Raw genomic sequence first — 15,026 nt, 5'->3', positions numbered from 1 at the left:
AAAGCACTACATCGGTACAACACTGCAAATTCCTTTTTTTTCCCCTTCAACAACAAATACACATGGTTAGGTTTAGGATAAAAAGAACAGGGTTTGGCTTTAGAATCTTACAGGACGCGAACACCACTCGTGGGTGAAAGTCTTTGTTTGTTGGACCCATCAACCACCCCTTCTGCCAGGCCCACTCGCACTTTCACCGTCTTGACCCGCTGCGTTTCCCCCTGACACTGCAGGGAGCCGTCAAACTATAACAGCAATCAGCTGCGTATCATGCCGACATTAAAGGATGCCTTTTTTCGTTGGTTTCTGACGCAGCAAGTCACTGCCCAAGTGCCGGGTTTCAACGACTTTGGAGTGAGACCGGACTCACATGTAGCATGTCTTTCGTATATGAACAAAAATCCAACTATGTTGAAAGCAAAAAAAGCCTTTTATTGTCAGCAGGTTTATACAGCATATAAAAGGTATATGCTAGAATAAAGACAGGAATAAATGTTTGCTGGTTTACTTGAGTTTAAAGCATTAGCATTAGCATTAGCTTTACAATGCAGGCCTTTCCAATTGGAGACCTGCGGGCCACATCCAGCCCAGAACCACCCTCCGAGTGCCGCAGCATATATAACTCTGATATACCGCTATGACAAAATATGGAAACTAGCCTACATGAAGTGTCTGGAAGTAGCTAACAAGTGAGCCATTGCGCTTCCTTCTTACCTCTGTTGAGTTGCACATTAACAACACAGTGTTATTGGTTTCTTTTTATTGTTATGGTTGTTATGGTTCTTGTGCTTTAATAGAATTTATGGCTCTTTTTATTCTGTTTCTGCACTTTGTGATGTTTCTGTATCAGATATGTGACCTTTATTTTTTGTAATTTCAAAAGTGCTATTTTTTTTACTACATTTATTTGCATTTGTTTAAAATTTGTCATTACCAAAACCTAAAAAAAGATTTTGATAGGTTGCTGAAAATCTCTGGTTCATCTACATTTTCTGGTTTTAAAATCCAGCCCAATTGAATCTGTAATTGAATAGCCCTGCAATACCGTCTTAAAATCTTGCAGGGAGAAATCCATTGTGAATCACATGCACTGCAATACATCCACAAGATGTGTTTTCCTCAGTGGAAACACACTCTTTTGCTTCTACTAGTCCTATTTCTGTTTCCTGTCACTGTTGCCACACACACGCATAACTGACAGCTAAGTGAAACATTCTCAGCCACAGTTTCTGCGAGTAATCAAAAGGCATTCTGGGTAATACAGGCAATAATTAGCTGAAGTAGAGGTAGACAAGGCAGAGAGTGGATATAACTTAGAACAGGTGGGTGATATTTAACACTGAAGGCTTATTTGTGGAAGAAACTACCAGTATTCCACTTTTTATTCATTTAGGAGAAACATTAGTTTGATGAATTATCAGCTGTAAACTATGTTTGTCACCTTTTAATCTCTTCCAGGTCTCACTCTCGCCACCGGCGCTCTCGTAGTAAAAGCAGCAGCCGCAGCCGGCGAGGGACCCAGAGCCGCAAAAGGAGCAGCAGCCGCAGTCGCCGGAGGAGCCGCAGCTACAGCAGGGAGCGGGACCGGAGCCGACGCAAGGGCCGCGACCGGGAGAGGGAGAAAGAGAAGGAGAGGGACAGAGGGAGAGACAGAGACAAGGACAGAGAGAAGGACAAGAGTAAAGACAAAGGAGACAAAAAGGGGTAAGTGATGAATGGCTTTGTACATGCGAGCATACGTGTACAGATAGACAGGAACACACCAAACAAGCGTTGGGTTGACCCAGCTCAATCTAAACTGTGGGCTCCACAAGTGGCAAACATTTTGGTCAGCATGATACAGACGTAAATATGGAGCTCAGTCTCATCTTCTCCATCTGTCCATCCATCACTTGATCCTTCCATCCATCAACCCATCATTCCCTTTCTTCCTCCATTTCCCCTTGCAATCAAGCACCAGGCTCCACTGGCCTTGTAATGTGATATAATTCCCTCTTGTAAGAGAAGACGTCACGGGGATATAAGAATAGATAGTAGGTAGAAGTGCTGCGCAGATTCAGTTTTTAGAAAATGTTTCGGTCACCAGATGATGTCTGATGTCTTTAACTCCACTTTCCACTCTCTTGTCACCCAGCCGCAATAAGTCTAGAAACATAACAACATCATATGCATCTCTGATGTTGTTGGTACTTATACCAAGAAAAAAAACACAATAAATGAGAGCTCCTTATTGAGGTGAGAAACGCTGGCAAATGACATCTTCCCTTGCAATCTTACGTCTTCTAAAGGCTGTAATACACACTAGAAACAGGTTTAGAGTAGTGGATCTTTAAACAGTGGTACACTCCACTACGAGTCTAACAACCTTAGAGGCCTCTCTTTGCCTCTACCAGAATAGCACCCTCAATCCCTCCCCAGCGCGGTGTGCTCTAATGTGATTTGGGGCCACTGTAATATGACTGGTACCCAGTTGTTGTCTGTCATATTGAATGGCACAGATGTGTGTATCAGACTATGGATCCCATGAGTGGTGCGGACCAGCTGCTGTGCTACACGTCAGTTTAAGAGACTTCGGCTCCCCAGGTAAACCATAGTAAAACTCACGGCACAGTCTGTGTCAGTTAACAGAGAACTTTACAATTAACGGCACTGATTGAAAAGTCTATTATAGTACACATTCAGAGGTGAATCCAGGTGTTGATGACGCTGCTGTTTGTTTTTTAAACAAAGGAATACGTTGAGTACTTTGCACAGAAAACTGTCTGAAAGAAAACATTTTGAGGCAGTAGTTTGTAGGTTTTTTTATTGGATTTATTAACAGAAATATGCACTCATAGTCGAATGGCAATTTAGGATTTTACGACCTTTTGATCCGACTGAAAATGATCTCCATTCCTTGAACGTGTTCTTGATGCAACAGTGGAATCAGATGATGAAAATTATCACTGTAGCAACGGCCATAAGAAGCTTATCTAAAAACACTGCACTTTCAAACGGTCACAGCACTCTTTCTAGAAATTGCGTGTGTGTGTGCTGTATCTCATTAAGAGAAGTAAAGCTAATTATTGAGAAAATGTATCATTGACAGGGAATCTTAACTGAGAAAACACAACTCAATTTATTTATTTATTTAGCAAGCACTATGCACAAATATAACTGAGGAAAACATGCACACAATTAGAAATTAGGGTTAAGCATTCACATATTATTCAAGCTATGGTTTCTTGTTTATTTTGTAACTACACAGTTTGTAAATGTAAACGGTCTTTCACTTAATAATCCACAAGTCATAAGTTAAGTACTTGTTAGTAGAGAAGATAGAACTGATGTGTTGATATTAAAAAGCTTCATCCATATTGAGGCTTCAGTGATCATCAGTGAAGACCTTGTGGCTCAAGATTTCTCTGTGAACAGAACATGGAAATTTGCCTTTAAAGGAAAAGTGCTCCATTTATTTGAAGCTATTACATATTGCCTTTCTTAGATGCATATCAGTAAAACAAATAAAGCTAACAGTGAAATGTTAAGGCCAGCAGACTATATCTATTTTCTTATTAAGGCTTCAATATCCTTCAGCATCGATAGGAATCTCTGCCTTTGTCTCTGACCCCGCTTTAGCTTGTCTGTGTGTGCGGCTGTGAGCTCATATACGTAGTAAGTTTGTGTGTGTGTGTGCGTGTGTTTGCATTTCCACCTGTGGCAGTGTTAATATATTTCAAACTGTCTATCCTCCTGTCTGGGCTTTAAAGATGGTTTATTCACTGTTTGTACATTGGTTTTTTTGTATTTTTGATTAGACAAATAATAATCTTGCAACAAATAATAATGTGCAGGTTTTTTGTCACTTCAAGTAAGCATTAAATGACAGTCTTAAGGATTGTTGCTTCTGTAATTCACAAATATCAGTTACAGAAAGAATTACAGTGGGAAAGAAAAAGAATCGCAGTGGGTGGAGGGGGTGGACTGTTTAAAAAGGTATACTTGTTTTGGTTGTTTTAACATGAGTTTCACATCTGCTGGAACAGTATTAGGTAATCACTAAAGATGTGCTCTGCCTCAGGAAGTTAAAGTGATCTGCTTCTTGCATAAAAATACACCATATTCAGGGTTCAGCGGTTTTTCACTTGCCTGGTTGGGCCAGTGGGTCAGAAATATACTTGCCCAAAGTCAAGTATACACATTGTTTTATTGATTAGTGGTTATCAAATAACACACATACCATAACCATACAGTTCAGTTCAGTACGCTTTTTTTCCGTTTCCACTGTGAAAAGTTGTGGATGGTACCAGTGTAACCGTATTGTCCCCATTTCTGGTCCCCCCTCTGTTGGGGTACCTAGCAACTCCTAAAAGGTGGAGTTGTGAACACTGCAGTCTGTTGATTGGTCAATAGAGGATGGTCACTCTGCTCAGGGCTGAGTTGTGGCTGGTTTTGAAGCTCATGTACCCTAGGTTCATATTGTTGAGAGTTTTATTAGTAAACTGTAACTATAACATGAAAGGATATTTTGCTGCCTCTTGCAGCAGCTGGAGTCGCAGAAAAATAGCTTAATTCATGGGCCGACTGGTGACATTAAAGGTGGAACGTTAACTTGTAATGTTACTCATTGTATAAGCTGATGACAGGAATCCATCAACACCTGAAATTCCAATATCACAACTTTGATTATTCCATCAGTTTTTATTGTCTCTCTTGGATGACGTACACTTTTAGTAATGAGTGGATCTTCTAGCGTTTAAACATATAGATTCATTTCAACTGGATTATTTAAACTGCATATATTCTGATCCTCACTTGGAGAAAAAAAGCATCATTTCAAAAGCATTGAGCGTCGTTCCTGTGACTTCGGCAACACTAACCCCCTGAGCTTGCCTGAGAAGGACTAAATGCACAAACCCACTATTTTTAAATATCCCATGGAGAGAGACTCTCACTGCAGCCTGATCTTTTTTGATCTGAAAATGTCGATGTACAGCCTCGTTCTGTGGATGATAAACAAGGTGCAGACTAATAAAAATGGAAGTACAGTGAGTGCTGGACAGAGCATGAAAGGGTACTTTTCGCAGTGGAAACGCTAAGCTAACTAGGGTCAAGCTACTATGTCCGTAGGGTTACTTTTGATTCTAAAGGTACCATACCGAAAGTGGTGGAAAAGGGGCTTAATGCCACCGCCCTAAACTTTCCAGAATAGTTTAAATGCTCATTCGGCTTCAGTTCAAAAGTGTGTATGTGCAGCTCTTAATGAAGATGGGAAGGAAGCGGTATGGCTCAATCCTCAGTTCTTGAAAAAAATGTGTTTAGTTCTTTTTTAAAACCTACCCAAGTGAGCAAGTGAGTCGCTTGATTTAGTAGCCCAACGTAGCATTTCACTTGCCCCAGGCAATTGGGGAACCCGTATATTTTGGGCATCCGATATTGCAACTTCTGGTTTATTTTAAATTGATGTATATTTTGTGATATGCTGAAAGATTTTAAAGAAGAATTTAATTGTCTCCATCATCACACTTACAGTGAAATTAATGAGTAAAATTTAAATGACATTAGTCAACCTGTGGACCTTGATTTGCTGTTATCAGCGTCCAAAATCTGCCTGACGTGGATGTTCCTGTTATTCCCCAGATTCTCCCACAGGAATTTAGAGTTTCTTCAACAGAAGAAAGGCAGAAGCAGTGAGATGTTTCAGGAATATTTAAAACAAGACTTTCTGTAGTATATCCTGCCTATGACAAGCCACTTCGCCTTTTTTCTCTGCCTTTTCCCATTCTTCTTCCTCTAAACTTAAAGGTGATGGGGGGTAGGGTCTTTCTGTAAGCCCCTGATCCGCACCACTTACACACAAACACACACTGTAACACTCCAACCTCATTTACATCCAGGTTTCCTTGCTGGGTGGTAGGAGAGGAGTGAAGCAGTGCGATGTTGATGGCGGGGTGGGGAAGAGGCTCAGGAGCTTTATAGTGTCTGTCAGGATGAAAGAGGGGCCCCTCAGAGCGGCACCCTGACACCGACTCTGCGTGTGCGCGCTCGTGTGTGGTGTTGTCGTCATTAAACATTTAACACTCCTCTAGTATGACAGCAGGCAACTTGGTGCTCCAGCGGCATGTTTTCATGCAAAATTGATTGAAAAAGACGAGCTGTTGTTAAGAGATCTTGTTGCCTTTCACCAGTGGCAAAGGGTAAGTGGGTGATTGTAGGGTTCTGGTATGTGTGTGTGTGTGTGTGTGTGTGTGAGTGTGTGTGTTTACCCATACCAGTGTACAGGGTCAGCAGGTCAGCTTTCCTCTGTGTAATCTTCTGGCTTTGTATTTACAGAGAGAACTAAGAGGTTCCTTCAATAATTTAACCAGCCCTAAAACTGTTTATTCGTTTTTTTATATTCATTCATAGATTTGTCAACAAAAGAGCTCTCACAATACACAGTATTGTGCATTGTTGTATATTTAGCACCGAGTTAAATATGCAAGTGGTTCCCAACCTTTTTTTTTTGTCTGACATACCACTGTAACCCTGTCAGATGTGCTCAAGCACCCCTTCATCAACACCACCCATCATAATTTTGAATATGTTTGTTTAATTGATTAGTATTTTTTTTTTACAAGACATAATAGATTCTTGAGTCGCTGAGGTTTAGGTTTTGCTTTTTTTTCTGCCATGGTGCAGTCAAGTTTGCATTCATACTGTCATCACTTGGAGTGGTAGAAACTTTACACTTTAATCATTCATGCATTAGTTTGCATCCATTTTTATTTCTCTGCATGCTTGCTAACTAGTATCCACACACTCTTAGTTGCAGAATTTGGATGATAATGTGCTACAACTGACCCAGGTTGGTGGGAAACTGAGGAGTGCAGCTCGTATAAAAATAAATGTGTAATTAAAAAAGAAAATCAAATTATGATTTTTTTTTTTTTTTTTTTCAAATTAGCTTAGCTTCTCAACAGTCTTTCCATGTGCCCCTTGGGATTCACTGAAACATACCAGAGACAAATTACAAAGATGAGCAAAATCCTGACTTATCTCTTCCTTGTTGTCCTCAAAAACAATGATCATAGTATTCAGGGTTGTGTGGATCCCTAAAAAGTCTTAAAAGGCATTGAATTAATGAATTTAAAAACAAGGCTTTAATGGGTATTAAAATGTCTTAAACCCTAAATCTTTCAAAGTCTTAAAATGCCAAGACATAGGAAGTAGCATTTTATGAATCTTTTTATTCTAAAGTTGCATTGAAGAGTCTCAAAATAATTAACATCTGTTTTTAAAAACAAAAATAATTTACTGAATGCCTCTCGCAAATTTTGAGCTCAAAATATTTGCACTTTGTACTTCAGACATTTGTACTTCAAACATGACAGTAATTTCCAGTATACATAACAGTAACTTGTTTTTTTGTAAACCTTCCAGATGCTTATTAATTATCTAACTTAAACCTCCTCAGACTGCCCACTCTTAATCATGCAGCTTCATGGTTTTGTTACCGATGACAAACGAGTTATTACGTTTTTTTCTTTAGCATATTGCCAACATACATTACAGCTTATTACTGCACCCTCAGCATCGTAGTGTAGCCAGCCTCTTGAAATGGCGTTATCGGCGAACCTAAATTTCTCACAAAACTTTCTTTTTTTCTCTAACATTACAGCTTCAGCTTCGTCCTCGTCTGTGTTTTTTCATTTTGTCGGTGGTTTGCTTACACCTGGTAATCTGCCACATGACGCCCACGGTGATAGCTTGCTTGCTACTAGAAGCAGATCATGGATCTAGGCGCGCGATATGCCTATGTGTGCATGCGTCGTCCGAGTAGGCCTACAGGTTTCTTGATACAGCGGGGAGCAATTAAGGTGCGACACACAACAAACAGAGCGCCGGTCTGCTATTAGCCACCGTCAAATAGCTATTATATATGTAATTTATTGCATGACTATTTTGGTGCAAACATTTACCCGCCAATGTGGCGGATAGCCTTCCGAGATTTTGTTGCCAAATAGATAATCTACCTGCATTTGGCGCTTGGCAGGTGTTAATTTTCAGCCCTGGGTTCATGTATTTTTTACTTCAGTTTTGGTTGTTGAAAAATTGGTCTTAAATTTCATTCCAAATAGCAGTAAAAGTCTCAAAACTGAAATATAACTTGCCTTAAGCTGTAGGGACCCTGCTGTTGTACATTAATTAAAACACATACACACAGCTTATCTATGTTTCTCAGCCTGCATGCAAGTGGACCCGATACTTTCTCTTAACTCAGTTTGGCTCGAGTCAGGTCAGGTTTGATTATTATGAATGCTATTTGTCAGTGTTTGAGCAGGAGAAACAAACAGTGTGTTGTGTTGACAAGTGCACATCTGCCCCCAGGCAGATAATTGACAGAAGTATAATTTGAATGTAACAGCATTCTTCATCTGATGTTTAGACCCAATTCCCACCTGTAATTAATTAGCAGAAATGTAGAATCTACAGTTAACAGACGGCTCTTTCTCCACAGACAGATTTTTGAGAATATTTTTTAATTACAAGTCATTGTTTTAAAATGTTTTGGCATAATTAAGCTGCAGAGATTTTGGCTTTGATCAGGCTTGAAGGAATTTGGTGAGGATGTAGTATAGTCAGGGTCCAGTTGTTTTGGGTTTTATCGTATTTTAATGCACACACACACACATGCATACTCTCACTCTTTTCTTTCTTCATGTCCGTCACCCTCCTCAAACTCAACTCCTTTCTCAAAGAATTTGTCTGCTTTCAAGAGAAGTCTTCACCCTTTCCCTTCGGCAGTGTCGACCTCTTTGCTTTCCTCTGTAACCGATCACCAAGGTAGTGGAAGAACGTGGGCTGGCTGCCTCACTCCACATCCTCAATCAGAGAGGTCTGTCCAATTAGGCTGAACTTCTTGTCTGTGCCAGGTCACAGGAGGACTGTTGGTCCATCTGACTCAATTTCATGTCATTTGAGTGTGAAATAGGCAGAGGCTGGGCAGCGGAGGCACAGAGGGCAGCGTGGAGACCTCTGATGGCATCAGAGAGCCGTCTTTTCCCTGTGCATGTAAAACTGGAGTTGGTATAATGAGCTTAGGGTTAAAGAAATGAAATGACTGCCTACAATTCATTAAAGCCTTTTTTGATGTCTTTGTCTATGAAAGAATCATTTAGGAGTTTTTCTCTGCTAGTGGGGCAGCACTTCAACAGCATCCATTGTTCGCACTTGTAAAATAGCTTATTTTACAAGGGTGGGGTTTCTTTTTGAAGTCTTTAAAATAAAGCGTTTTCTTGACACTTTTGTCCGCAGAGCCGTCCCCACCAACCCGCCCATTCCCATCTCTCTCTGTGAATGTGATTGTTTAGTAATTCCTCTCATTACTGTGTTTTCCCCTGACAAGCTAAACAGAACCTAGCCTCACCACAGGGGTCCCGGCAGGACCCGCAGGCCTCAGTTTGGCTAGCTTTGCTCCATCGCTCAGCCTTAACCTCTGGAAGCCTAGAGGCTGTGAGGCAGAGAGAAAATAAAACAAGACCCCAGACACAAGCACACACACATTCACGCTCACTGCTGTTGATTTTCTCTCCCTCCTTGCCTCACTCCGAGGAAATGATTGTCTGCTTCTTTGCCTCTGTTGAACATCTATCAGCTCATTAGTGTTGGTAATACACAGAGAAAGTAAGTGTGTTTGTGTGTGTGTTTGCAATATGTAGCCCCTGCCTGCGGCATCCTCTCAGCCTGTTGGGAGTGTGTGTATGGGTGGTGTGGATGGGACCACTAGCTGCTGCTGCTGCTGCTGTTGCTGGTGTGTGTGTATGTGTGTGTTTGTCTGCACTCTTGCAGGACTGTAGGCTGTGTCTGGCTCTGGGAGCGGGTCTGGGGAGGTAAGAGAGACTTCAAACACCGTCCTCGGAAGGTTAGGATACACTCACATTGACTTAAATCAATGAGCTGTAAGTGTGTGTATTATTTGTGTGTGCGTCAAGGGGGGTAGCCTAGTGGCCAGGAGCAAGAGGAGACATGGGTGAAGCTGAAGAGGAGTAGGTGTGTGTGATGTGTTGATGTGTGTGTCTTGTAAGTGTGTGTAGTTTGGATGGGGGCTGGGTGGTTGGATAGGAGTGATGCCTAAATGCAAAGGATGGACAGCGCACACACATACACACAGGTCCCAGTAGACAAACACATGCGCACACAGAGCGGTGCAGCTGTAGTGTTTCTTGGCCCATGGCTGTATATAGTCATTAGCTGTTTTTTTCCCACACAGATAATGAGCAAAGATTGGATAGAAAACAGCCTGGCTGCATCAGCTCGATCTTCACTAGATGGACAATTATTTACACACACAAAAGCAGATGAATACCTTGTTAATACCTACACAGCGATGCAGGACAAACCTGGTTCTTCATCGGTCTAATGGGGGTCATGAAAGGGTCATTGGTACTGCCCAGTCTGCCAGTATATGCTAGTCACTCTTAAGTGCCAGATATACTCCAAAAAGACGCAGAAAGCACACGTGGCATATGCCAGCGTGTTCAATTATTTGCTGTGTAGATGGAAATATATGTCACACAGACCCTCGCTGCTGGTATAATTTGAGCTTTACCATGGGAGTCAAGGCCAGGTTTGAGGGTCTAAGATAGAACTAGCGATTGTCAGGTAATGTTCATTGTGTTTTTTTAATCAGCCCTTCTTCTGCAAGACACAAGAAAATAATAGAGAAATAACTGGAGGAAAAGGTCAACTTTCAATCAACCAACATTTTCCTTGGTCATTTACTGCATCTTAATTAAACCCTGAATGATGAAAGATACAGGACGTCAGAGCAAGCAGAGTAACACAGGCAGTATCTGACGCATAATCTAGGATAAAATCAATGGTAGTTAGATGAAAGGTATGTGCTGAATGTTCTTGTATTAGTCCAGAAAAGGATTAGCTGTATTCCAGTTTGCTAAAACTTTAAATGGGTTTGACCTAGGGCTGCCCCCTGAAAGTCAGAGATTTGAATCATCAGTGGGAGACCCCTCAGTCGACTGAGATTGCTTCAAGTCAAGCAGTCTTTTATTTTATTTTTTATTTTTTTTCTTGAGTCAGTGTGCTGTGCAGTGTACTTCTGGGAGTTTTTTGGTCCCCAGATTTTGCTGTGAAGTGAGCGCTCTTGAATTTCATGCTACTGTTTGGTACAGTCAGCGTGAACAAGGCACCGAGTTAACATTATCTTCTCTCTACTGCTTGAAAGTGGTGAATTTACAGCTCACGGATACCTAAAATTACACAGTCTCAAAAAAATTTGTTGCGCATTTCCAATCCGTTGTTAGCGCAATTAGCTTGTTTACTATATCACGTGAAAGCCACTGTCACACTGAATGTACTATGTAGCCCGTTCAAACTCAAAACCAAATTGTTGAAAATTTCCTATTTAACGGCCTAATGAGTCAGGTACAGCCCTAGTTTTGCCACAGACGTTATCAGGAAAGATAATTGCTGTACTCAATTAAAAACTAAAGAAATAGTCAGTGAGGATGATGATTATTGTTAGGGATGCGTATTTGAGGTAACTTCTTTATTTGAGTACTTGCATTAAAAACAATCTTACGTAAGAAAAGGAAGGCAACTTGGCCAACAATGGAAAACAAGTGCAGTATGGCATAGCAATTATGAAAGAACCAGGCTTCAGTTAGCCTACTAAACCAGAAATTCAAAGTTAACACAACAAAAATCTGCTGTCACATAGGCTAGACACAGCACAGACTGACTGTCTCAGCAGTCAGGAGCCACTCTCCACTCGGTCAGTTCAACATCCACCCGGTTAGCACAAGCTAACACACCAGCAGCAGATAATATCTGACACTGAGCCGTTTATCGGATCCTTCAAACTCACACTGACGCCAAAACGGCTTGACTCTGTTGTTAAACCCATTAATAACCATTAGGGAACATTAGCTGTGTGATGCTAACAGTTAGCCCTGTCACTGTGTATGTTTGTGCGACTCTTAAATACTGCCCCTGGTGTGGAGCTCACACTCCTGCAGCAGTAGCCTCATGATAAACAGAGAGTGACAGCAGGGCAAGAAGGTGCTGAGTGGACTGATACACTGCAGGCAGCTTTACAGTGAAATAGGATTTTACCCATTTTAAGTAGTAAAACAAATAAATAAAAAAGTCATGCTCATGTGTTAGCGATTAAGCAGCGATTACTCAATATAATACTCAAAATACTGACATCCAAATAGCGTAATCATGCTCGTCCTTAATTATTGTACTACTAGAATATTAGGGAATATTAGATGTACATGTGTTTCGCGTGTGCAGTTCTGTATTTTTAAAAAGAATTTATTTATTTTTAGAGAAGTTTAAGAGTAGTGGAAAATAATCACAAACAGTTTTTCTTTTGTCGTCCTGACAGTCAGTTACTACAGGAAATGCTGTCTGTGCCTGAGATTGACCTCTCTCTGTTTTGTGTGCAGATTTGTGTGTGTGTGTGTGTGTGTAGAGAGAGAGAGAGAGAGAGAGAGAGAGAGAGAGAGAGAGAGAGAGAGAAATCTGGCCACTTTTAATCGCAGGAGAGACACCCTGAGCGAGCGATAGAGAGCTGTGACAATCCACTTAGTGCGCTCTGTAATCTGTTTAACCATTTAGTGAGTTGTTAAAGGAGTATGCAAACACTCACACACATGAAAAAAAAAAAATGCACCAGACGCCCTGCAGGCTTTAGCTGTGCACAGGACAGTCTGCCTCCTGAACTGGGTAGCCGTTCAGTGCTGTTTAGAGTTGTGTGTGTGTCTATGTGTGTGTTGATGCGTTTGAGATCTGCTGTAGGCACTGAGAGAAGCCAGGCCTGGAGCATGATGACAGAGACCAGACCCGGCCAAATAGAAGATCCCCCCAATCCAATTACCCTGTTCCTCTCTTTTATTTTCTCCTCTTCTCCCCCTCTCCTCTCCTCCCTTTTCCTCTCCTCCTTTTTACAGCCCTGTCTTAGCAGGAGCAGCAGCTAGTGATGGCAGTCCTGGCTGCTGTTGAAGTGGCTGGCCGCTCAGCTTTATGGATCAGAAGAGGATGCAGGCAGGATTATAAGCAGCAGGTTATGAGCAGCAAACATGACAGGCCAGCTCCGATTTAGGAGGGTTATGTAAATGTGCTTGTCAACAAAATATGTTTTTCTGCCTTCAGTATATTCTCTCTCGCTCCCTCTCGCTGGAGAAGTCGGGTAGTTTTGGTTGGAGGAAGCAGAGTGGTGGTGAAGGCAGGGAGGGGAGCTAAAAGAGAAGATTGTTATGGAGAATGATGTGTAAAAGAGACACACCGTTAATGTTTAATTTTCTCCAGACTCCAGTGCTTATTCATCTGCACCAGGGGCAAGGAAAGGTGTTGACTGAAGTCTTTATGAGAAAGGCTGAGAGTGAGAATACATTATATAAAGAAATGTTCTTTTTTAGTTGGAGGGAGCAGACAAAGTAACATAGAGGAGCAGAGGAGAGTTTTCAGTTAGCAGAGAGTACCTTTCGTCATGCATTTGACCTCTGCTGCTCTGAGACAGAAGCACGGCTCTGCAGGTCTTGCCTAATGGCATTGATCATTACAAGAATACCTCCTTCAGACTGGGTAAACAGCGCTCCAGACATATAGTTAAGTACCATGACTCAGTTGTGGAAGTAAATATTGCTTGAGAGGAGCATATAACAATCATTCTCAGCGGAGGTTTCACATTGGCTGCCATTTTTTCTTTCCGTTTTCTTTCGCAGAGAAATGAAACAAAAGAGTTACGAGCGCAGTTACCAATCATACAAGCGTGTGTGTGTGTGTGCGCATAACTGTGATGACTGAGGGATGGGAGCACTTATTTGTGCCACTGATACACAGCTCATATTGAACGTTGAGAAGCCACCGAAAAGTTATGAAGCCTTCCTCCTCTCTCTCATTCTCTCCCTCCCCTCCCCTCCCACCCATTTAGCCTGCCACTTTTTCAGCAGAAGTTTAGATCTCTGGGCCGATGTTTAATTCATTTGTACTAATGTCTCACTCACTCTTGCTCTCCTTCACTCTCATGTGCTCTGTCTGGCTCTCTCGCCAGCCCAGTCCCTGCGGTTCTCTAATAGAGTTATTTTACCTTGTGTCTCACTCACTCGCACACACAGACACACACATACTGATGGCTCTTTTCTGCTGTCCACTTTTTGACATTAGAGCATATACAGTCTTTTTATTGTTACAACCCCGGACCCAAAAAGTTGGGACGCTGTGTAAAACATAAATAAAAGCTGAATGCAATAATTTCTATTTAGAACACGTCATTTTTTTTAATTACACATTTTTCCAATGCAGCTATTCACATAAACTTTAGATCAGACGTTGGTATTAACTTATTAAAACTACACTGATTAAGAAATTGTAACATTTGAATCCATAAAAATCAGTGTTCAGATGGGATTTTGTCCCATTCTTCCACAAAGACAGTCTATAAACCTTTTATAGGGGGCCCGTTTGCGAATCTTGAGAAAGAAATTTCACTATCAAAACTTTAACAAGTAGTGTCCTCAATTCCCAAATGCTAAGTGTGTGTTGTTAAAAGAAAAAGGGGATGAAACACCGTGGTAAACGCGCCCCTGTCCTAGCTTTTTTGGAACATTGCACAGGCGTGAAATTCAGAATGAATGTATATTTGCAAAAAACAATAATGCTTATCAGTTTGAAGATTAAATATCTTGTCTTTGTACTGTATTAAATTGTTTATAGGTCAAAGAAGATTTGCAAATCATTGTGTTCTCTTTATTTATGTCCCAACCTTTTTGGAATCAGGGTTGTATGATACATCAGCTCTACTTGGGTTTGGGCTAGAATCATTCTCAGAATATTAAAAAGGATATTTTGCGATACCAATATGTCACAATCTGGCGAATGTTGGCAAAAAAAACCAAGTGATGATTAAATGTTTGTTATGCACTATGATACAAAACTCGTCATGTATGGAAAACAAAATAATATTTGTTAGCTTTAAATGCTCCCCAGAATCATTGATATGGACAGGAAAAAATTGTTTGTGGATAGATTTTTAAAATATC

The 15,026-nt window shown here is 41.1% G+C and overlaps 1 protein-coding gene across 1 annotated transcript in view; it reads left to right on the top strand.

Annotated features, from left to right (window-relative positions):
• rsrc1 (arginine/serine-rich coiled-coil 1) overlaps nt 1-15,026 on the top strand; it is a 136,956-nt gene that overhangs the window by 23,770 nt on the left and 98,160 nt on the right. Inside the window, exon 4 of the mRNA XM_050073974.1 lies at nt 1,459-1,704. Within this exon, the coding sequence (XP_049929931.1) occupies nt 1,459-1,704 (246 nt within the window). The remainder of the gene's footprint in view (nt 1-1,458; nt 1,705-15,026) is intronic.

This window comes from Epinephelus moara, chromosome 2 (assembly GCF_006386435.1).
Source record: "Epinephelus moara isolate mb chromosome 2, YSFRI_EMoa_1.0, whole genome shotgun sequence".
NCBI lineage: Eukaryota > Metazoa > Chordata > Actinopteri > Perciformes > Serranidae > Epinephelus > Epinephelus moara.
The sequence above is the reverse complement of the archived record's forward strand: the minus strand, read 5'-3'. Positions and strand labels throughout refer to the sequence as shown.